Raw genomic sequence first — 25,666 nt, 5'->3', positions numbered from 1 at the left:
TCAGCAGAGGAGGTGGAGGAAGATGCTAGTGACGACGAGGTCAGGTTGCGCCTTCCTGGACAGAGACGTAGTATTGGAAGCACGTCAACAACTGCATCCTCAAACACAACTCTGCCTCTCACCACAAGTCGTGGTGGCTCTTCAGGTCGCATGGGTGCTAAGCCTTGCATAGCCTGGGCATTTTTTCAGATCGATAAAGATGACCCAACTCGTGTTATCTGTAACATTTGTCAGCAAAAGCTAAGTAGAGGCCAAAAAATACATAGTTTGAGTACTTCATGCATGAACCGGCACATGGACATGAAGCATAAGTTGCAGTGGGAAGCTCAGTGTGCTACAATGCGGCCTAGCCGGCCGGGCCAACCACCGTCTGCCATATCTTGTGCATCCGCGGCCTCTTCATCCTCTGTGACTGGGGGGACAGCAGTTACACCTGTTTTGGGGCGCAGACCTGCCACCTCTTTACCCGCAACAGCCAGCGTGATTGGCAGGTCATCATTTTCTTTGGAGGTGGTAACACCAGCTGGTGTTGAGCGCTGTCCGACATCGATAGCACCACCTTTGGATGAAGGCAACCTAACATGTCCGCCTGCATCTTCCTCACAGACCGGCAGTTTGCCGGGGACACCCTTATCAACCCCGTCTAAGCACAATAGCCAGCCCTCGGTCCCTCAGATGTGGACTACAGAAATGCTGCCTTTCCGCCTGGTGGACACAGAGGATTTTCGAGACCTTATGTCCGTCGCAGTGCCCCAGTACCAGATGCCCAGTTGGCACTACTTCTCAAAGAAAGGTGTGCCTGCGCTCCACCAGCATGTCGCACACAACATCACCGCTTCTTTGAGAATCTCTGTGTGTGACAGGGTGCATTTCACCACAGACACTTGGACGAGTAGGCATGGACAGGGGCGTTACATGTCGCTGACTGGGCACTGGGTAACTATGGTGACAGCAGGACAAGGGGCTGCTGTCCAAGTCTTGCCGTCCCCACGAGTTGTGCGTCAATCCTCTTTATGTCAAAGTTCCTCCACTGCTTCTGCCTCCTCAACCTCCTCTCGGTCTTCCACCTGCACCCAAAGCCTGTCTGGTCATGCCACAAGCTTTCTAACTGCGCAGAAGGGATCCTGCACACCTCCTTACTATGCTGGCAGTAGGGCTCAACGTCATCAGGCGGTTTTTACATTGAAATGTCTGGGAAATGTGAGTCACACAGCTGAGGAGTTGTGGTCAGCTCTGGAGAACCAATTTCATGAATGGTTGTCTCCACTGGACCTGAAACCAGGGAAGGCCGTGTGCGACAATGCTGCAAACCTGGGTGCGGCCCTTCGCCGGGGCAATGTCACACACGTGCCTTGTATGGCTCACGTGTTGAACCTGGTTGTCCAGCAATTTTTAGCCCACTATCCCAGACTAGATGGCCTTCTGCAGAGGGCACGGTCGCTGTGTGCTCACTTCCGCCGTTCGCATCCCGCAGCTCAGCGACTTACATCTCTACAGAAGTCGTTGGGCCTGCCACTTCACCGGCTAAAATGCGATGTGCCTACCCGGTGGAATTCAACTCTGCACATGTTGCAGCGACTGTGGCAGCACCGACAAGCCCTGGTGCAATACGTTCTGACGTATAGCCTGGGCCAACGAGATTCAGAGGTGGGGCAAATCACGCTGGAGGAGTGGTCTCAGATCAGGGACCTATGCACCCTTCTGCACAGTTTTGAAATGGCGACGAAGATGTTTAGTGCTGACGATGCCATTATCAGCATGACTATTCCGGTGATTTACATGCTGGAGCACATGTTAAACAGAATTCGGAGTCAGGTGGTGGCACAAGAGGAGGTGGAGGAAGTAGAGGAGGAGGAGTTGTATGCGGAAGGGCTAACATCTGCAAGGTCCAGAAGGTCGGCAGCACCAAGGCGGCAGGCATGTGAGGGTGGGGGAGATGGTTTTACCAGGGCGCATGGTAGCAGCCAAACTAGTGAGGAAGGTGCAGGAGCCCAGGAAGAAGTGGAGGACGAACTGATGGAAGACTCATCAGATGAGGGAGACCTTGATCACATTTCTGTTGTGCGAGGTTGGGGGGAGAGGACAGAGGAAGGAAGCATGATTGTTACCTCGCCACCAACACAACAGGGACTTGGTGCTCCTGGATGCGCAACACACATGAGTGCCTTCTTGCTGCACTACCTGCAACATGACCCTCGAATTGTGAGAATTAGAAATAATCCTGACTACTGGGTTGCCACACTGTTAGATCCCCGGTACAAAAGTAAATTTGCAGAAATTATTCCTGCCATAGAAAGGGATGTACGCATGCAGGAGTATCAGCAGAGACTGTTGCAGAATCTTACATGTGCTTTTCCACAAAATACCAGTGGTGCACGTAGTGAATCTCACAGTTCCAACTTGCCAACCGTGGGACCGTCAAGTGTTCAGCACTCAAACCGTAACAGAACCACAGTATCTGCTGGTAACATCAATTTTGCGGAATCATTTCACCACTTTTTTAGCCCATCCTTTGCAAGGCCACAGGAGACAAGAAGTCTGACACATAGTCAACGCCTAGAGACGATGGTACAGGAGTATCTCCAAGTAAACATTGAAGCCACGACTGTGTCACTGGACCCTTGCTCTTTTTGGGCTTCCAATCTGGATAAATGGCCGGAGCTAGCCACTTACGCCTTGGAGATCTTGTCATGCCCCGCAGCCAGCGTTCTGTCTGAACGTGTGTTCAGCGCTGCTGGTGGTGTGCTGACAGATAAGCGCACGCGGCTCTCCACTGATAATGTAGACAGACTCACGTTCATAAAGATGAACAAATCATGGATCCGAAACGACTTTTCTACCCCTGTGTCATCCTGGGGAGAGTAAAAGCTTGATGATTGGTTAAAATCACCCTACCAAACGTTTTAAGCTTTCAAATTACTAATCATGTTTATCTGTATCTTGACTGGAAAATAATTTGGGCTTTGTAGCAGTGTGCAGCACTGATCCTATTAGGTCATCTATAATAAGCTCCACCAGATTTAAAATTAAAAATAATTTTTAGCTGCATCTAGCCCGGAAAATAATTTTGGGGCTCCGAGATGCGCAAGACACATAAGTGCCTTCTTGCTGCACTACCTGCAGCATGACCCTCATATTGTCAGAATTCGAAGTAATCATGACTACTGGGTTGCCACACTCTTAGATCCCCCAAACTTTTCGATCAACCTTTTCATTTTAATAAAGACCAAAAAAATGGTCATTTTTGAAATTATAAGCATTAGCAGGTTGTTAGAAACTGAAATCAAACAGTTTTCAACTCAAAACTTTATTCTAGGTGATGTTACATTTTCACATAGGACCCCTTGTTCGAAAGGAGCTTCTGAACTCTCTCGTCCATTGAATTTGTCAGGTTTTGGATGGTTTCTGCTTCAATTGTTTTGCATGAGGACAGAATACCCTCCCAGAGCTGTTGCTTAGATGTGAACTGCCTCCCGCCATCATAGACACTCCTTTTAATGATGCTCCAAAGGTTCTGAATGGGGTAGAGGTCAGGGGAGCATGGGGGTCACACCATAAGTTTGTCCCCTTTTATGCCCATATCAGCCAGAGATGCAGATGTTTTATGTGCAGCATGAGATGGTGCATTATCATGCAGAAAAATGATCTTGCTGTGAAATACACGGTTCTTCTTCTTGAACCATGGCAGGAAGTGCTGTTTGAGAAAATCCACATACATTATGGAGTTCATCTTTAGCGCCTTCAGGGATCCTAAAGGGGCCGACAATCTCTCTCCCCATGATTCCAACCCAAAACATTACTCCACCTCCTCCTTGTTGGCGCTGTAGCCGTGTTTGCGTGGGGTGTCCATCAACCAGCCATCCTCCACTCCATCCATCTGGACCATCGAGCGCTGCACGGCACTCATCCGTGAACAAAACAGTTTTGAAATCAGTCTTCATGTAATGTTTGGCCCACTGGAGCCGTTTCTGCTTGTGTGAAGTGGATAGAGGAGGTCGACAGGATGGCGTATGCACAGCTGCAAACCTCTGAAGGACCCTGCATCTTGTTGTTCGGGGGACGTTGGAGGCACAAGCAGCTTCAAAAACTTGTCTGCTGCTATGACAAGGCTTTTTTGCCGCTGCTCTTTCAACCTGACGTAATTGCCTGTAGGAAAGAGTCCTCAATTTGCCCTTATCAGCACGCACACGTGTGTACTGTGAATCAGCTACATACTTCTTGATTGCCAAGACACTTCATCCTGATCATCGCACAATGTTGATTGTAGTCATGCCTTGACCTAAACACTCCACAATTTGTTGCTTCTCAGCAGCCGACACATCCTTTTTCTTTCCCATTTTGGCAGAAAATGTAGGCTGCTTAATAATGTGAGAGAGCCTTCTTAAGTAGTCTTGCCTTTCATTGGACACACCTGCCAAACTAATTAGCACAGGTGTCTGCAATTGCTTACAGTGATATAAAGAGCCCTGACACACATCACCATCAATGAGTTTAACTGACAAACAAACAAATTCTTCCCTTATCACTCCTAAACACTTTTTGCATAATAATTTGGAACGCGGTGTACATGTGCTTTTCCACAAAACACCAGCGGTTCACGTAGTGAATCTTACAGTTCTAACTTGCCAACCGTGGTCTGTATGGAATTGTTCAATAAAGGGCCCAAAATTAAGATAACATAGATGGGAGAGGTCTCTATGAATAGGAATTCCTAAGTATTTGATACCCTGTGAGGGCCAGGCAAAGGGAAAGTTGGACTGGATGGAATCCTATATGGAATTGGGGAGGGAGACATCGAGGGCCTCAGACTTCGCTGCATTGATTTTAAAATTTGACCATGTAACAAAGTGATCTATTTCAGCCATAACAGCATGGATGGATATATGTGATTGAGTGATATATACTAGGACATCATCAGCAAATAGAGAGCACTTGTACTCGGTGCCTCCCACCTCAATCCACCTAATATTGGGGTTATGGCGAATTGATGAGAGCAGGTGCTCCGTCACTAGGATGTATAAGAGAGGGGACAGAGGACATCCCTGCTTTGTCCCATTGGTGATTGTGAAAGGTGATGAAAATGTTCTGACGCACCCCCTGGGCCTTGGGACACCCGGAGCCGGACCCTTTTTGGTGGATGCTGGTGGTTGTAGTCTTCGTGGCGGCGACCCGGTTCCGTGGCTCAGGGCGTTCAAACCAGTGGCGGAACTATTTATGTGGTTTTGATGTTTAAATGTCCGACTACGCCACCCGTGGATTGCGGTCAGAGTGAACCGCCGCTACAGGGCAGACCGCTGAGGCTGGTGTTGTGGGTGCAGCAGAGCGTAGCATAACTCCCCACGGGAGGAGTATAGCCTCAGGGCAGTGTATGCGAAGGATGGGGGTGATGGTGCAGGGCAGCAGCAGTAACAACACGGAGTCAGTGATGCAGTCCAGGGCCTTTACTCACAGTTCTTATTATCCAGACCACGTCTGCAGGTAACGGCTGCCCACGTCGTACTGTGCTCACCAGGTGAGGGGCTCAGACAACTCCCAGATAACTTTGGAGCACTTCACAGGACCCCCTTTGTGTGTCCTTTGTCTGGCCTTTCTAACCAACACTTCTGTCCGGCTGCCTCAGGCCTCCTCTTGGTAAACTTGGCGCCAGTTTCCCTGACCCTATGTGGTGCCTTCCTAGCGGGTGTAGCGAGGGGCTGCGCCACATAAAATGTCAGAGCCTCCGGTTTCTAGCTGAGGGTCGTTTCCTGCCTCCACTAGTTCGGGGACCGGTCTCCCCCTTTGGCCTGACCCCTCCACGCAGGTGGATTCGGGCGTGCGGTGGCGACTCGCCCGTCCGCACCCCTGGGATCCCTTCATTCCTCGTTCCTGGAGCCTTCTCCGCTCCTCTTCCTTCCTTCTCCCTCTTCCAGGCCTGGGCCTCTGTTACTAGGCCCGCCTCCGGAGCAGAGCTCATGCAGAGCCCCTGCTCCCTGCCACTTCTGCTCAGACTTCTCTGCACTGAACTAAGATGGTGCCCACCTTTTATACTCCCTTCTCAATGCACCCAGGAACTGCTTCCTCCCTGCTCCTGTACTACAGGGTTCCCCTTCCTCGGTGTCCCCCCCCCCACTCCAGCCAGGGACAGGGACTGTCGTGCCCATCTCAGGGGCATATTGGTCGCCCTGCCCCACGGCAATGTGGTGTAATGCATGCAGGTGTCGGGTCCTGATCCACACTCCATCCTTACCTGAGAGTGAGATATCACACCTCTGGGTGAGGTGCAATACGTCTGTAGCAACCGAGCCCTCAGGGTGCTACAGTTCCATTTATCTTCAGCCTAGGTGACGTATTGCGATACAGGGCCGTGATTTTGGCTATAAAAGGGTCCCCTAGACCCCTACCCCAAGCTTTTTAAGAGAATCATATATGGCGTGCCAGGAGACTCTATGGAATGCTTTCTCAGCATCCAACGAGAGTATCTAATTACAAATTTTTAACTGCATCTAGCCCAGGAAATACTTTGTGCCTAGTAGCAGTGTCTGCTAGTCAGCGGATTATCCCGGCTGTTAAGCAAGCTACACCACCTGTAGTTTAGACACTTAATTTTTTCAAAGGAAATGCTTCGGGACCATGGGATACTCAGTGAAGAGCATCAGGAGGCACCCCAAGGCATAGGGGCTGGGACTGGCAGTAGGATGCCTTGCGGTGGACAGCCGAGCTCGATCCTTATAAAAGCTTTTTAACTGCAGCAGCTTTAGTGGACGCTACTGGAGCTGGAATTACGCGGCTGCTGGCATGAGACTTGCCCTCCAATAGATCCTTGTAAATGGATTTAAAGTGTATTCATTCAAATTAGAGAGACAATTTAAATTAAAAAGCTTAGAGCTGCCTCCACCACAGGGGGGCTCGCTCGACCCACCAGCGGACAGGCACCAGTATTGGGAGAGGGGGGCTGGCCATCAGGGTTCACCGCGGCTCTGGCACAAACCCGGCGACACGGAGGTGGCACGGGCAGGAGCGGACTGGCCGTGTCGGCTTCTCACTTTTTGGATTTTAGAAGGGCATGACATGCCTATATCTGTGTCTCCCCCTCCTTTTACTCCTCCACCTCTTTTATTTTCGCATGACTATATGTACTTGTCACTTTTCCATGTGTTAGTTGTGTCTTCTGAGCAGTTTGTCAGCTTTTGGACACCTTTGAAGGTGTTTTCTATGTGTTTCTATGTGTTTTTGTTTGCCTGCCATTGGTTTTAACGGTGTTCAAAGGTGTTCGACGAACAGTTCGACGAACAGTTCGGCGAACACACGGGTGTTCGACGAACCGAACCGAACTCGAACACTACGGGGGTGGCTCAACACTACTTCAGATCTGACACTCAGGAAACCCATACAGCGTAGATAGCTGTGGTAAGTGATCACAGCACGAGGTTTGAGAGGCGCAAGGATAGGATTTTCAGTGTATTGAGAAACACACTATAGGCCATGGTCTGCTGGGCTGGACTGTAACAGAAAATATGCTTGGATCTGTCCAGGATAGGGCTCAAAATAGACTGCGTGGAGGTCAGATGCCAGCATCCCTAGCAGTATTTCACCATAAAGGGCAAGGATTGCTGTTGATAATGAGCAGGGAGAGCAGAGCTCTCCAAGATGTGTCCTCTCAGCTGAACTTCCGATCCCTTTGCCCTATGGAGCAAATGTATTTAAGGGGTCCTTTGTGGTTGTAAAAAAAAAAATGAAAAACACTTTTATTCTTTTTTTGCTCTTCAATATCAGAAACAAAAAATGATATGAAAATAACATAATAGACTGCTCAAAAAAATAAAGGGAACACTCAAATAACACATCCTAGATCTGAATGAATGATATATTCTCATTGAATACTTTGTTCTGTACAAAGTTGAATGCGCTGACAACAAAATCACATAAAAATCATCAATGGAAATCAAATTTATTAACCAATGGAGGCCTGGATTTGGAGTCACCCCCAAAATTAAAGTGGAAAAACTACAGGCTGATCCAACTTTGATGTAATGTCATTAAAACAAGTCAAAATGAGGCTCAGTATTGTGTGTGGCCTCCACGTGCCTGTATGACCTCCCTACAACGCCTGGGCATGCTCCTGATGAGGTTGCGGATGGTCTCCTGTGGGATCTCCTCCTAGACCTGGACTAAAGCATCTGCCAACTCCTGGACAGTCTGTGGTACAATGTGACGTTGGTGGATGAAGCGAGACATGATGTCCCAGATGTGCTCAAACGGATTCAGGTCTGGGGAACGGGCGGGCCACTCCATAGCTTCAATGCCTTCATCTTGCAGGAACTGCTGACACACTCCAACCACATGAGGTCTGGCATTGTCCTGCATTAGGAGGAACCCAGGGCCAACCGCACCAGCATATGGTCTCACAAGGGGTCTGAGGATCCCATCTTGGTACCTAATGGCAGTCAGGCTACCTCTGGCGAGCACATGGAGGGCTGTGCGGCCCTCCAAAGAAATGCCACCCCACACCATTACTGACCCACTGCCAAACCAGTCATGCTGAAGGATGTTGCAGCAGCAGATTGCTCTCCACGGCGTCTCCAGACTCTGTCACGTCTGTCACATGTGCTCAGTGTGAACCTGCTTTCATCTGTGAAGAGCCCAGGGCGCCAGTGGCGACTTTGCCAATCCTGGTGTTCTGTGGCAAATGCCAAGCGTCCTGCACGGTGTTGGGCTGTGAGCACAACCCCCATCTGTGGACGTCGGGCCCTCATACCACCCTCATGGAGTCGGTTTCTAACCGTTTGTGCAGACACATGCACATTTGTGGCATGCTGGAGGTCATTTTGCAGCGCTGTGGCAGAGCTCCTCCTGTTCTTCCTTGCACAAAGGCGGAGGTAACGGTCCTGCTGCTGGGTTGTTGCCCTCCTACGGCCCCCCCCCCACACGTCTCCTGGTGTACTGGCCTGTCTCCTGGTAGTGCCTCCAGCCTCTGGACACTACCCTGACAGACACAGCAAACCTTCTTGCCACAGCTCGCATTGATGTGCCATCCTGGATGAGCTGCACTACCTGGGCAACTTCTGTGGGTTGTAGAGTCCGTCTCATGCTACCACGAGTGTGAAAACACAACCAACATTGAAAAGTGACCAAAACATCAGCCAGAAAGCATTGGTACTGAGATGTGGTCTGTGGTCCCCACCAGCAGAAACACTCCTTTATTGAGGGTGTCTTGATAATTACCAATAATTTCCATCTATTGTCTATTCCATTTGCACAACAGCATTTGAAATTGATTGTCAATCAGTGCTGCTTCCTAAGTGGACAGTTTGATTTCACAGAAGTTTGATTTACTTGGAGTTATATTCTGTTGTTTAAGTGTTCCCTTTATTTTTTTGAGCAGTGTAAATAGGCCCATATATAATGAAAAAAAAGGCAAAAATGATATGAAAATCCAAACAAGAGAATTTTTTAGAACTCAAAACCGCATGTACAAAAAAGAAAAAAACAATATGCCTGGTCCGAAATGGAGGAAAATGTCCCACTCTTCAGCTCATAAAAGGGATCAACCCTCCCAAGCCATCTATATGTACACACAGGTCATAAAAAGTTCAATAAAATGATACCTTGATATCTGCGATCTGATGCTTAATTCCAGAGAAATCCACGTTTTTCTTATATGTAAATAAGCTGTTCAGAACTATGGGCTGGACACTGAGCTGTATGAGAATCTGTCTCCAGAGATTATTATACATAAAATTGGGCGTTACCAGTGTGATGTGTTATACCCACTCTCTGCTCTCCTGATCTCACTGCAGATTATAAGGCCACGGCCCCACTATCAGTATTTGGTCAGTATTGGGTCAGTATTTTTTCTCAGCAATAGGAGCCAAAACCAGATGAGGAACAATCAGAGAAAAGGTATAAGGCTGTGTGCCCACGATGCGTTTTTTAAGTGTTTCCGCAGCGGCAAAAACGCTGCAGAAACGCTTAAAAAACGCATGGTAGAAGCCCTGCCATGTCCCCCAATGATAATCCGCATGTGCTCTGCACATGCTGCGGAAATTTCCGCTGCGGATTATCATTGCGGAAAAAAACGCAGCACTACCAATTATTTTGCGGAAGTGCTGCGTTTTCGCCGCCATTGACTTGCATTAGAACGCGCCAATTAAGCAAGACTGCAACTGTACTTGCGTAATTGGCGCGTTCTAATGTGCGGATGGTACCTGGGTGTGGAGGACAGGAGACTCTCCTCCACACCCAGGTACCCTAAAAGCTGTAAAAAAAAAGAATAAAATAAAAAATAAAGATTATATTCACCTTCTGACGGCCCCCGGACTCCTTCTCTGTGCTTGCCTACAGATCGCGCAGGACTGAAGGACCTGCGGTGGCGTCACAGTCATGTGACGGCAGGTCCTTCAGTACAGCGTACCGCGATCTGCCGGCAGCCAGCACAGAAGCGCAGCAAGACAGCGCGGGTCATCGGAAGGTAAGTATAGTTTTATTTTTAATTTTTTGACACTCTCTCGGGTCACACTATATAAATCCATGCTGTTTGCATGGATTTATATAGTGTGACCGAGTTGTCAAGCACTTTCCAAGTGATGCTAAAATCGCTTGGAAAGCGCTTGACACCCAAATTTCAACCCTATGAAATGACTTTTTGTAATGGAGGGAAAATTTTGAAACTTAGGTCAAAAGGTGGTGTAAGCCTCCTCTCCATACCCACAAAACCCCATTACTGTACGAAAGAAGAAACCACCCCTTTCAACTCGCAAAACCCCCGGGGATAAACATTATGATTTCTTGACAAGCTTCCAGACATTTTTGGGCACCTTTGTAAGCCTACTGATTCAACCAAGGTTATCATCATTGCCCCATTTCCAACCCTTTGGGGAGGATTTCAGTTTAGGGGTGCACCGGAGGGGTAGTTTTTATCGTAGGTAGTTGTACTTGACAGGATCACAAATGATAGGCAATTGACCATCACTGACGAGATTTTCAATCTAATCCATTTTACAGTTTCAGAGAAAAGTCGACTTCTTTGGAATTGCTCTAGCCACTTTCCAGTTTGGGGTGTTTAGCCCCTAGAATTGATTTGAAAACAGCAAAACAATTTCTGTATCATGAAATTCAGGGTCTGGTCTACAGCAGTGCAACATTTTGTTTCAATCTGACCAATGTTTCCATTTCAAAATGAATTTGGAAATATTGATGCTTTAATTTTTCACATGAGTATATTAAAAAGGAACAATAATATAAACAATAGAATTATTCCATATAATTAGATTTTTATCAACCCCTTAATGACCAGAGCATTTTCCATTTTCGCTTTTTGCTCCCCTTGTTCCCAGAGCCATAACATTTTTATTTTTCAGTCAATATGGCCATGAGAGGGCTTATTTTTTGCGGGACGAGTTGTACTTTTGAACGACATCACTGGTTTTACCATATCGTGTACTGGAAAACTGCAAAAAAATTGCAATATCACAGTTGTTTTGTTGTTGTTTTTTCACCACATTCACTGAATGCTAAAACTGACCTGCCATTATTATTCTCCAGGTCATTACGAGCTTGTAGACACCAAACATATGTAGTTTTTTTTTTATTTAAGTGGTGAGAAAAAAAAACAAAGTTCGCTCTTAAAAAAAACGTCGCCACATTCCGAGACCTGTAGCGTAAGGGCTTATTTTTTGTGCGCCGAGCTGACATTTTTATTGATACCATTTTGGGGTAGATCCGATGTTTTGATCGCCCGTTATTGCATTTCATTGCAATGTTGCGGCTACCAAAAAAAAGGAATTCTGGCATTTAGAATTTTTTTCTCGTTACGCCGTTTACCGATAGAATTAATTCTTTTTTTATATTGATAGATCGGGTGATACTGAATGCAGCGATACCAAATATGTGTATGTGTTTTTTTTTTAATTGTTTTATTTTGAATGGGGCGAAAGGGGGGTGATTTCAACTTTTATATATTTTTTTTTTTTTTAATATTTCTAAAAACATTTTTTTACACTTTTTGCTTGCTTCAATAGTCTCCATGGGAGACTAGAAGCAGCAGTTATCTGATCCCCTCTGCTATATATACAGGCGATGAGCAGATCGCCTGTATGTAGCAGAAATGCTCACTTGCTATGAGCGCCGACCACTGGGAGGCGCTCATAGCAATCTAGACATGACAACCACAGGGGTCTCCTGCAGATCCCAGGTTGTCATGCCAAGTCATCAGTGACCCGCGATCACGTGACGGGGTCACCGATGGGCGGAGTCAGTGATGGATGAACAAGTTAAATGCCACTGTCAGAGATTGACAGCGGCATTTAACTGGTTAACAGCCGAAAGTGGATGGCGATTCCACCCGCGGCTGTTGCGGGCACATGTCAGCTGTATAAATCTGCTGACATGTGCCCGATTCAGTGCGGGCTCAGCGCCGGAGCCCACGCTCCACAGGGGGTACCGACGTGATGCGTACTAATACGCACCATGTTGGAAAGGGGTTAAAGGACACCAAAATATGACAAGAACAAGACAAGATAAAATAGACTAAAATTAATTAAAAACAGGAAATATAATATATTAATAAAGTGCAATGTGTGGTAGGGTGGAGTAATATTTAAACAACCATAACATAGTAACGTATGTTGAATAAAGACCTAGATCCATCAAGTTCAACCTTTCTCCCCTAATTGTACTCCCTACACTAACACTACACTAACTTACTGGGACGAGGCCTCACAAATGTATTATTACAATTTTTATTATTTATAACGATAGTGGGTATATATGGAAATATATAAAGTGCAGTGCACAGAGATAATTTAACTGTATTATAAATTGCAGTGCATTAAGAGTAATAACCCATATATATCACAAAGAATAATGACAAATTACAAGTGAAAAACAACCATAATAAGTAATTATAAATCAGTTACAGTATAAAACTCCATATTGCGGAAGCAAAGAAGGTTACCAACCTAGGTTCATGCTGCGAATGCCGCCACTGCCACCTCACACTCCAACGCGCGTTTCACACGTTGCTTCCTCAGGGAATGATGAGGTAGGAGGGACAGATGGCGTTTATATATGCAGTTGATAGTTAATAGACCAATGTCTAGACTAACTAGGTGCTTAATTTCCAGGCGCATGCACAAGACGCGCCTCCATCGCACGTCTTGTGGTGACGTCACGAGAGGGCGCGATCGCGCCATCCGTGATGTCACAGGCGAGGCGCGCAACAGGAAGCGAGCACACAGTGGGAAGGATGTCATGCGCACAACACCTGGATGGCCATGACAGAAGTGGGCAACAGAAAGGGCAAAAGTATAAATCATGCCAGATTTGTCAAATCGCAACTGCAACATAGCGATAATGGATGATGGAGCAGTACATAAGAGTTACTAAGGAGAAAGGAATTAGATGAGTAAGGGAGGAAGTGAACGAACAAAAATAAAGTGAGGAATGAATGTGAGAAACGGGGGACTGTGAATAAAATTAAAATGTGTATGTAGATAAGTATGTGACTAAAAACATATCAATAAATACACTGCTCAAAAAAATATAAACACTTAAAAAAAATAAACACTTAAACAACACAATGTAACTCCAAGTCAATAACACTTCTGTGAAATCTACCTGTCCAGTTATGAAGCAACACTGATTGTGAATCAGTTTCTCCTGCTGTTGTGCAACTGGAACAGACAACCGGTTGAAATGATAGGCAATTAGCAAGATACCCCCTATAAAGGAGTGGTTCCGCAGGTGGTGACCACAGACCATTTCTCTGTTCTCATCCTTTTTGGCTGTTGTTTTGGCCACTTTTTCATTTTGCCATTGCTCTCACCCCTAGAGGTACAGTAGCATGAGGCGGTGTCTACAGTACAACCCACAGAAGTTGCTCAGGTAGTGCAGTTCATCCAGGATGGCACATCAGTGCGAGCTGTGGCAAGAAGGGTAGCTGTGTCTGTCCACGTAGTGTCCAGAGCATGGAGCAGATACCAGGAGATGTGGAGGGAGCCATAGGAGGGCAAAAACCCAACAGCAGGTCCATTACCTCCTCCTTTGTGCAAGGAGGAACAGGGGGAGCACTGCCAGAGCCCTGCAAAATGACCTCCAGCAGGCCACAAATGTGCATGTGTCTGCACAAACGGTTAGAAACCGACTCCATGACGGTGGTATTTGAGCCCGATGTCCACGGATGGGGATTGTGTTCACAGCCCAACACCGTGCAGGACACTTGGCATTTGCCACAGAACACCAGGATTAGCAAAGTCACCACTGGCCTTGTGCTCATCACAGATGAAAGCAGGTTCACATTGAGCACATGTGACAGATGTGACAGAGTCTAGAGACGCCGTGGAGAGCGATCTGCTGCCTGCAACATCCTTCACCATGACCGGTTTGGCAGTGGGTCAGTAATGGTGTGGGGTGACATTTCTTTTGAGGTCCGCACAGCTCTCTATGTGCTCGCCAGAGGTAGCCTGACTGCCATTAGGTACCGAGAAGAGATCCTCAGACCCCTTGTGAGACCATATGCTGGTGCGGTTGGCCCTGGGTTCCTCCTAATGCAGGACAATGCCAGACCTCATGTGGCTGGAGTGTCAGCAGTTCCTGCAAGATGAAGGCACTGAAGCTATGGACTGGCCCGTCCATTCCCCAGACCTGAATCCGATTGAGCACATCTGGGACATCATGTCTCGCTCCATCCACCAACGTCACGTTGCACGACAGACTGTCCAGGAGTTGGCGGATGCTTTAGTCCAGGTCTGGGAGGAGATCCCACAGGAGACCATCCGCAACCTCATCAGGAACATGCCCAGGCATTGTAGGGAGGTCATACAGGCACGTGGAGACCACACACAATACTGAACCTCATTTAGACTTGTTTTAAGGACATTACATCAAAGTTGGATCAGCCTCTAGTGTGTTTTTCCACTTTAATTTTGGGGGTGACTCCAAATCCAGGCCTCCAATGGTTAATAAATTTGATTTCCATTGATGATTTTTGTCTGATTTTGTTGTCAGCACATTCAACTTTGTATAGAACAAAGTATTCAATGAAAATATTTCATTCATTCAGATCTAGGATGTGTTATTTGAGTGTTCCCTTTATTTTTTTGAGCAGTGTATATATACTAATGTGAAGTAAATATGAATATATGTGTGTGTTAGAAAATGTTTTAAAATTGTTCATGCTATTGTGTCACCCTAGGCCTGGATGCCACAAATATTAAAGGCTGTGTCTGAGAGCAGGAGGGAGGTCCCCTGGTCAGGGACCATTAGCATGCAGCACCTCCTGTCCCAGGCCAGTAGGGGGAGCAGGCTGCCCCTATAAAAGCTGGAACTGAGGGCAGGGTTAGGGAGACCAGGACCCACTTCTGAAGCATCCAGAAGGGTTCCCAGAGGGAAGGGACAGGTCAGCAGCAGCTGAGGAGTCCGGGAGGCAGAGGAGGAACAGCAAGCCAGGGACAGAGGCGACGAGAGCCTGTCCTGGCTGAGAGAGAACTACACAACAGGACACTGGGGTCCGAGGCTGTCAGGGTTGCAAGCCCGGCAGCAGATAACCAACCCGCAAGGGATTTCAGGTTCCTTGGCCTAAGAAGCCTGGAGGCTCCGCCACACAGAGGGACCAGTACAGCAATGAGAAGCAAAAGGTACCTAAGGCCCGAGTCGCAAGCCATACAGGCATAGTACACGGCCAGCTCAGGGACGTGGGCTATCACACCACGAAAAGGGGGATAGTCAGCAAGGGCAGAGAGAGAACAGTAGGCCTACCCACTCACCCTGACCAGTGGGGCTTGCCCGAATGCTCTCAGACACCCAGGCCCATTCCTACCTTGTACTCCTGTTGGGTCATTAGTACTAACTACAATAAAGACCCTGGACTGTTTGAAGCAGACTCTGAACCCTTATTGCTGCGCCTGCACCATCACCCCCAGCATCCTATTACACTGCCCTGAGGCTACACTCTTCCCATGGGGAGTTATCCTATCCGAGTGCTGCATACCAACGTCAGCCTCAGTGGTCTGCCTTGCAGCGGCGGTCGTCCCTGACCGCAATCCATGGGTGGCGTAGTTGGACATTCAAAAACCCTACAAATAGACTGCCACAGCATTTGGTCTGACCACCCTGAGCCACGGGATCGGGTTGCCACTACTACCCCCAACATTGCACTGAAGCCCGGTTCCGGGTGCCCCATGGCCCAGGGGGCGAGTCAGCTTTTGGCATAGTCGGCAGGATTGTGACCAACCCGCCACAAACGGGTATTGCGTGCCTGAAAAAGACTTCATACTTACCTGAAAAAGAGGTTTCCCGCCATCCGGAGCCGTCTCCCGCCATCTTCAGCCGTTTCACGCCATCCTCAGCCGTGTTCCCGCCATTGGGCGCCATCTTCGGGACGCCGCGCGGGAAGAAGAGGGGCGTGGACGTCCAAACCGCGCGAGACCTGAAGCCCCGCCCTACGCACCAACGCTGCGCAAGGTCCTGGAAGGAGTGAGAGTGACGCTGACGTCACCAGGACGCGACGCAAGGTCCTCGCCCGGAGCAGCACCAGCGGAGCCGCGGCCTACGGAAGAGGATCAACGGAAGGTAGGCCACACTTAACTAGGGGGGAGGAAGATGACGGACGCGGAGGGACCTTCTACCACCAGCGTGGGTGCAGCAGCGGTGATGCCGTTCTCCATGCCCTACATCCCCGGAGCGGCCTGGCTGCCCCAATACTCAGGGGAATCCCATACGTTAACTGACTTTAAGGAAAGACTGCACAGTTTATTTAAAGTTTATCCCCTGACAGAAGAACAGAAAGTGAGCATTCTGAAGGGGCAACTAACCGGTGCAGCCCAGCGGGAAGTGAAATCATGGTCAGATGAGGAGAAAAGGACTGTAAAGGACATTCTGACCCGGCTGCGGGGTACCTTTGACACCTGTACTTCAGCAGAAATCAAAATGCGGTTCTATGGCTGTAAGCAGCGAGCCCAAGATAGTATCAGAGACTATGCCTTGAACCTGCAAGAAGCTTTGGGAGCAATCAAGCAAGCTGACCCTGGCAGCGTGCAGGACACCGATAAACTGTTGACTGACCAGTTCATAGAAGGTCTGCTGTCTAGCGCCCACAGGACCCAGCTGCGCCTCATGGCCCTACAGAACCCCGATTTGACTTTTGCGCAGTTCAAAGATAGGGCCATCCGGGTGCTCCGAGAACCCGCACCAGGTGGCGCTGTAGCTTCCCGGCGCCCTGCCATCACTTACCACCAGGGGGCAGCGCCCTACCCCGCAGACCTTGTGGGGGCTGATGCACAGGCCCTAAATCCATCCCAGCCTGCAAACCCGCACCATCAGGTCCAGGAGCTAACAAAGAGTGTGGCTGCACTGACCAGGACCGTACAGTCGTTGCAGGTGGAACCGTCAAGACCAATCAAGCTGGCTTCCAGTCCGGAGGATGTCCCGTGGCGTCGACAGAGGAGGATCCCGTCGTTCAGAGGGAGGCCCGCCGACCGTTACACTGAGGATGGACAGCTGATTTGCCGCCGTTGCAGTCATCCAGGACACATAGCAAGGTACTGTACTTTAAATGGGTCCGACCTGAGGCAGAGGGCCAACCCCCAGGCATAAGGTCATCAGGCCCGTCTAATTGGCATGATAAGTACGTGGGGGGACGCCCGGTCTTACCCGTAGTGCTGGACGGTATCCCCATGAGTGCACTGCTGGACACCGGGTCCCAAGTGACTACCATCCCCTACGTACTTTTCAAGCGGTACTGGAGTGACGCGGATATAACCCGTTATCCAGACAGTGACTTGAGCATCATCGCCAGCAATGGCCAGCCCGTGCCGCAGGTGGGGTTCAGAGAGATGACCATCAAGATTGGTAAGGTGAAACTGCCGGCACAGGGAGTGATCATTGTGGACATTGACCGTCGTGAAAGTCACCCTAAAATAACCTTGGGTACTAATGTGATTGAAAACTGTCTTTCAGAAGTAATTGTGATTTTGCAGCAGGTGGCGATGAATGCGAGCTCCAGCCAACAGAGGGTCCTCCAGAAAGAGATAAGAGCCCTGATGAGACGGCAACAGGTAGAACTGTCTGGTGGTGAGATCGGTAGCGTGAGGATGAGCGACCCGTTCCCCATTGCCATGTCTCCCAAAAGCGAAATGATGATCTGGTGTCGGACTGCAATCGGGTTAAGAGGGAGAGACTACCAAGCCATGGTAGAACCCGTGTACTCAGACAGCAGGCCCACCATTTTGACAGCCCGGGGGGTGGTTGATTTCCGCCATGGAAGGGTGCCCGCCCGGATCTTAAACATTGGGGAAAGGGAAGTACACTTGCCCCGGTACGCTACACTAGCCAAATTGTTTGTCGTCGAACACAATGCTATCAGGGTCGTGGAACCCTTGCCTCCATCTCCCCCGGTGGAGGGTAATGGCTCCCAGAAACACAAGGAGGACTGGTACCAGGAACTCCACGTGGGTGCTGACTCCACTCCCTCGCACCAAAAACAAGGAGTCTACCGGGTAGTTCAGGAGTATGAGAGAATCTTTAGTAAGCACCCGCTTGACTTCGGCAGGGTGAAAGGGGTAGAACACCACATCCCCACGGGGAGCCACCCACCAATAAAAGAGAGACACAGACCTGTACCCCCTGCACATTGTCAGAATGCAAAGGGCATGCTGAGAGAAATGAAAGAAGCGGGGGTCATTAGAGATAGTTGTAGCCCCTGGGCAGCCCCCTTGGTTCTGGTAAAAAAGAAAGACGGTACCATGAGAATGTGCGTGGACTATAGACAAATCAATCGTATCACCCATAAAGACGCGTACCCGTTACCTAGGATAGAGGAGTCTTTAGCAGCCCTAAAATCAGCTAACTTCTTCTCTACTTTGGACCTTACTAGCGGGTACTGGCAGGTTCCTGTGGCAGAGGCTGACAAGGAGAAGACCGCCTTCACCACCCCGATGGGATTGAGCGAATTCAACTGTATGCCCTTCGGGCTCTGCAACGCACCAGGGACCTTCCAGAGGCTGATGGAATGCTGTCTAGGGCACCAAAACTTCGAGACGGTCCTACTTTACCTGGACGACGTGATCGTCTATTCGAAGACCTACGAGGACCATCTAAAACACCTGGCAGAGGTGTTCGAAGCCCTGGCAGGCTATGGCCTGAAGGTGAAACCATCAAAGTGTCACCTGTTGAAACCGAAGGTCCAGTACCTAGGGCACGTGGTGAGTGCAGAAGGAGTAGTCCCCGACCCCAACAAGGTCACAGTAATCAAGAGCTGGCCAAGCCCCTCAAACATCAAAGAAGTGAGGCAGTTCCTCGGGTTGGTAGGCTACTACCGAAGGTTCATCCCCGGGTTCACTAAGATGGCAGCTCCAATGCAGGACCTCCTGATAGGTCAATCCAAATCCAGAAGTCAAAAGCCACCCTTCAAGTGGGACAAGCCGGAAGAGGCGTCCTTCCGCCAGTTGAAGATGGCCCTCATGGGGGATGAGATCCTGGCCTACCCCGATTATAGCCAGCCTTTTATCCTCCACACAGACGCCAGTAATGTGGGGCTAGGAGCCGTACTGTCCCAAAACCAACAGGGCAGAGAAAGGGTGATCGCGTACGCCAGCCGGAAGCTGAGGCCCACTGAAAGAAACCCGGAGAATTACAGCTCCTTCAAGCTAGAATTCTTGGCAGTGGTGTGGGCCGTCACAGAACGGTTTAAGCATTACCTGGCCACCGCAAAGTTCACTGTGTACACGGACAACAACCCGCTGACACACCTGGACAATGCAAGACTAGGTGCCCTAGAACAGTGGTGGATGGCCCGGCTATCCAATTACGACTTCACCATCAAATACCGGGCAGGTAGAACCAACGCAGACGCCCTAACAAGAATGCCTCACCTACCTGAAGGAGAAGAAGACTCGGAAGAGCTGGAGGAGGTAGAGCTCCCTGTGTTCCACCGGTATGGGGCCACTCAGTATTCTCACCGGGTAAGAGACAAAGACCTAACCACCGTCATGTTCAACCCCTTACCTCACCACGGCTGGGCTGAAACGCAAGATAGCGACCCTGCAGTTCGCCTGGTGAAAGACCTGTTAACCCAGGCAGACGCTAGCCCTGGCCCGGACGCTCCAGAGGAAGCCAAGCAGTTATGGAAGGAGAAAAGCAGGCTATTCCTCTACGAGGGCAAGCTGTGCAGAAGGCTTGTCAACCACCGGACGCACGAGCTGACCTGGCAGATAGTGGTCCCAAGGCGAGATGCAGCAATGGTCCTGGAGGCCTACCATGACAGAGCAGGACACTTCGGGTGGAAGAAACTGGAGTTCCTACTGAGAGAGCGGTTCTACTGGATCGGTATGAGAGGGGCCATAGAGAAGTGGAGCAGGGACTGCGGCCCATGCCACCTCAGAAGGAAGGACCGTGCCAGCCAGTAGACACCCTTGAGGCCCATCGTCACCAGGCAGCCTCTTGAGCTAGTAGCTCTGGACCATGTGAAGTTGGCTCCAAGCCGGTCCGGCTACGTCTATGCCCTCACGATTGTGGACCATTACTCCCGGTTCCTGGTGGTGGATCCTGTTAAAGACCTGACAGCCCAAACAGCGGCCAGAGCCTTCCAGCAACACTTCTGCCATCCACACGGGTATCCGGAACAGGTCTTGACAGATCAAGGTCCAGCGTTTGAGGCGGAAGTCTTCCAGTCTTCCAGGAGTTCTGCAACCTATACGGCTGTAGGAAGATTCGGACAACGCCTTACCACCCACAAACCAACGGGCTGTGTGAGAAAATGAACAATATTGTCATTGATCTCCTCAAGACGTTGCCACTGGAAGAACACAGCCTGTGGCCGGAGAAGCTGCCAGACCTGATTGACTTGTACAACCATATCCCAGTGAATGCTACCAATTGCACCCCGGCTTACCTGATGCGAGCAAGACCAGGTAAGCTGCCTATAGACCTGGAGATGGGAGTCCTGACACCCGAGGACACCTCCCCAGATGCGGACTGGGATACGGAATGGCGGCTACAGTACAAGAAGGTACAGGAGAGTGTGGAGAGGAGTCTGGCTCAAGCGAGAGAAAAACAAGAGAGGCTCTTCAACCAACACGCCCCTGCTGGTCCCCTGGAACCTGGTGAGCAGGTCCTGAAGAGGAAGAGAAGGCTTCACAAGCTGGACGACCAGTGGGAGAGAGACCCGTACACAGTACTGCAGTCCGACCACAACAACCCGAAGGTATGTGTGATTACAAAGGATGGAGGAGAAACCACTAGCACCGTCTCCAGAGACCACCTAAAATGGTGCCCCGAGCAGCTACAGAGTCCAAGTGAAGATCAAGATGACCTTGAACCTGCAGAGGACAAGGCAGAAATGATCAGCACAGTTCTCAGAGAGTTCCCCCGCACCTGGACTCGAATAAACAATGCAATAGTGGTAACCGTCCTACACTTCCTTCAGCCTACCCAGCAGGAGCCTACAGAAGAACAAGAAGAACAAGCAGCCCCAGAGGCAGAAGAACCCATGCCAGCAGCCCAGGAGAGTCAACCCTCTGCTGACAGTGAGCCTGCCATGCCTGCGGTAAACCAAAGAACCCGCAGACAGCTGCCTACCTTGCCTGTGAACCCAGCAAGTAGCTGTACCCTTAATACTAGTGGGGAAAGCCAGGTTAGACCACCACCAGACAGTGGGCTACGGAGGTCAACCCGGAGCACCAGGGGTCAAATACCAGCTCGCTGGAAGATCTAAATGTATAATGTATATATTTAATGTGTTATGTTTGTACCCTGGTTACTAATAATGTTTCTCCCAGTTTTTCTAGATACATGGATTAACAGGTTATGGACAGTGAATAAAAGGAACTACCATGTAGATAGTTGCACTTGGTGCCCTCTTGTGAAGTTGGCCACAGAAGAAAAACCTGTCCAGCGTGGCCTCCTTGTGGTCCAAAGTAGGTAGCTCAGCCTTGCCGCCACGCCCAAGGCAAGGAACTTGGGGTTTAAAGTGACAGGTCCCCACATCGCTCAAAAACTTCGCCTTATGGGGTGAAATGGACACCCGGTCACGGATCATACTGTGACCCTCTCCTTGTGTTGGTGATATGGACACCCGGTCACAGACCACACTGTGACCTAAAGAACTCAATATGCGGTGTTGTTTGTTATTTCTTTCCCTGTTGGTCATGCATTTATACCCTGTATTTGTGTTTCTTGTTTAGTCCCGGAGTACTAAAATTTACTAGGGGGGAATGTGTCACCCTAGGCCTGGATGCCACAAATATTAAAGGCTGTGTCTGAGAGCAGGAGGGAGGTCCCCTGGTCAGGGACCATTAGCATGCAGCACCTCCTGTCCCAGGCCAGTAGGGGGAGCAGGCTGCCCCTATAAAAGCTGGAACTGAGGGCAGGGTTAGGGAGACCAGGACCCACTTCTGAAGCATCCAGAAGGGTTCCCAGAGGAAAGGGACAGGTCAGCAGCAGCTGAGGAGTCCGGGAGGCAGAGGAGGAACAGCAAGCCAGGGACAGAGGCGACGAGAGCCTGTCCTGGCTGAGAGAGAACTACACAACCGGACACTGGGGTCCGAGGCTGTCAGGGTTGCAAGCCCGGCAGCAGATAACCAACCCGCAAGGGATTTCAGGTTCCTTGGCCTAAGAAGCCTGGAGGCTCCGCCACACAGAGGGACCAGTACAGCAAGGAGAAGCAAAAGGTACCTAAGGCCCGAGTCGCAAGCCATACAGGCATAGTACACGGCCAGCTCAGGGATGTGGGCTATCACACCACGAAAAGGGGGATAGTCAGCAAGGGCAGAGAGAGAACGGTAGGCCTACCCACTCACCCTGACCAGTGGGGCTTGCCCGAATGCTCTCAGACACCCAGGCCCATTCCTACCTTGTACTCCTGTTGGGTCATTAGTACTAACTACAATAAAGATCCTGGACTGTTTGAAGCAGACTCTGAACCCTTATTGCTGCGCCTGCACCATCACCCCCAGCATCCTATTACACTGCCCTGAGGCTACACTCTTCCCATGGGGAGTTATCCTATCCCTGTGCTGCATACCAACATCAGCCTCAGCGGTCTGCCTTGCAGCGGCAGTCGTCCCTGACCGCAATCCACGGGTGGCGTAGTCGGACATTCAAAAACCCTACAAATAGACTGCCACAGCATTTGGTCTGACCACCCTGAGCCATGGGATCGGGTTGCCACTACTACCCCCAACATTGCACTGAAGCCCGGTTCCGGGTGCCCCACGGCCCAGGGGGCGAGTCACTATAAACTGCAATACAACATCTGTCATTTATTACCTGACCTGTCCCTGTGGCCTCATTTAGATCGGTCTTACATCAAGATAACTGCGTGTCCGCATTTAGGAACATGTGAGGGACATAAAGGCAGCTAGACTTATTACTTCAGATGAGACACACAGGGAAGAAATTGCCAAACTGAAGACTCTGCCCTCCTACTACCGTGAATTTCACCTATCTTGAATAATTGATCTGAAAGTCAGAGGTATTGATGTTGTTCATTTAGGCACACGTGGTGGCCATCTTATGAATAAACTAGCTGAAAGAGAATGCCGCTGGATTGCTACCCTTAAACTATGAAACCACATGGTTTGAATGATCAGCTTTTTATAATTGTGCTATACTTTTAATAAGTTCCAGTGTAGTAAGTCCCTATAGTCAATAAGGATTATCATAATTTTTAATATTTGCCAAATGCCAGCATAATGAGAGAGAGAATGTTTTAAGGCGTTTTTATTACTTACTGCAAAGTCAAAAGTTTACGTACACTAAGATTACTATGCCTTGAAACCATTCTGGACTGCCCATATGATGATGGCATGTACAGCCAAGTAATGTTTTCTTCTTTAGTTTTTTTCTCTAACATTTCTTAAGTCTAAGTTAAATTTCTTAAAGACTCAGACAATCCCTTTTTCATTCCTAAATAGTGCCTGGTTAGTGTATGCACGAGTTCAGTGAGCATGTATGGAGGTTTGTTGGAAAACATTCATTTTATTAATTGAAATTCTCAGTGTTTGCATGCATATGAGGGCAGTGGGCGGTGCTACTTGTATGACTGTGCATGCAAAAACAGCTGTCAATCTCTGCAGGACCGCCCACTGGACTCTTATACATAAAACACTAAGAAGTTCAATCATTAAAATGCAAGTTATACTGAATATTTTCCAACAAACCTACATACATTCTGCCCAGCTTCTCCTACTTCATATCATGTTTTCCACAGATTGTACAAAATGACAGGTTCCCCTTAAATAAGAAGACTATGCTATTAATATATAATATATATTTCAATGTGTTGCATGCCTGTTTGGTACGGTGAATCTTTTAACCAACCGTCTTCGGATTGTTTTTTCAGGCGGCCTGTCTCCAAACTGCCAGATAAACTCCAAAGGTCCAGACTCATCAGTCACTGCAGTAAAGTGAATGTATGTGTCCGTTGAGAAAAAGGTCCCATTGGTATAAATATATATGGCTGAAAGAAAAAGAAAAGTTGCAAAGATTTAGTTAATAAAAAAAACTATAACTGTCTTTCTTAAAATATGTAAATATCTATTGTAAAATATCACTATGTATGAAGTTTATTTTGGCCACGATGTTCATAACTTGAAAATGAGACAAAGACATAAGTCTTGGCTACCTATTAGGGTATATGCACACAACGTCTTTGTCAGATGAGTATGCTCTGTAACATACCTGAAAAATCACTAAAGAAATGTTAAAAGAAATGAACATATGTACTTGTAGTGTACATGTTAAGAATGATAAGCTTTTTTAACCATTTCACATTTCCAAAATCGCAAAGTGGTTGAAGGTAATCTGTCTGCAGGATTTTGCTATGTAATGAGAGAATCATGATGTAGGGGCAGAGACTCTGATTCCAGCAAAGTGTCACTTACTGAGCTGTGTTTCACTATTTCAATAAAATCAATATTTTATCAGCTATCATCAGGAGATTATCACTAAAGGTCAAGGAGTCTAGTGCCTCTTGGTCTAACCACAGTCCCATGAGTGATCAGCAGCTTTCTGTCAATATCAATTATGCACGGTACACGGAAAGCTGCCGATCAGTGGGTGGGCAGGGTTACACACAGCTCAGCGGACAGAGAACTGGTACATCAGCAGCAGAGAAAACTGATTCTTTCACAACTGCTGCACCCAGTAAACTAAATGATATATCACTGGAATCAGGGTCTCTGTCCTTACTTCATGCTGTTGCTAGATTAAATAGCAAAAACCTGACATATTACCTTTAAAAAAGTGACATGTCTATCTGCTTTGAAGCTGCTTTCTATTTTGTATATGCAAGTAAAAAAAAGCGTCAAAAAGCAGCTATTAAGGCACCAAAAAAGACGCTTCAGGAAGAACGCAGCTAGAGTTTTCTTGAAGAATCTTCTGCTTGCAAAGCTTGGAGTCTAAAAGACATTCTGTGCACATACCTTAGCTGTTCATTTATTTTTGTCAGATGACTTTGGATTGCATAGGCAGCTACTGTGTATCAGCATGACAAAGAAATGAAAGTGGTGGTCACGAAATCCCCCTCTTTAACCACTTACCAACAGATGATGTACTATTATGTCATATTTTAGCTCCCTTACTTTGCAGGCAGATGATGACTGTATTATGTAGCCATCATCTGCCACTAACAGCCATGAGTGGAGAGTACGGAGCTCCGATTTACAGCACACGGGCTGGGCAAGGGTTAACTCTC

General features: G+C 48.6%; 1 protein-coding gene across 1 annotated transcript in view; it reads right to left on the bottom strand.

The window, feature by feature from the left end:
* Positions 1 to 25,666, bottom strand: part of PKD1L1 (polycystin 1 like 1, transient receptor potential channel interacting) — an 808,959-nt gene that overhangs the window by 599,349 nt on the left and 183,944 nt on the right. Inside the window, exon 17 of the mRNA XM_073676922.1 lies at positions 24,262 to 24,430. Within this exon, the coding sequence (XP_073533023.1) occupies positions 24,262 to 24,430 (169 nt within the window). The remainder of the gene's footprint in view (positions 1 to 24,261; positions 24,431 to 25,666) is intronic.

Source organism: Phyllobates terribilis, unplaced genomic scaffold (assembly GCF_046119375.1).
Source record: "Phyllobates terribilis strain yellow unplaced genomic scaffold, ASM4611937v1 Scaffold_4__5_contigs__length_816908805, whole genome shotgun sequence".
NCBI classification, from domain to species: domain Eukaryota; kingdom Metazoa; phylum Chordata; class Amphibia; order Anura; family Dendrobatidae; genus Phyllobates; species Phyllobates terribilis.
Note: the sequence above shows the minus strand (reverse complement) of the source record. Positions and strands in the feature narration are given on the sequence as shown.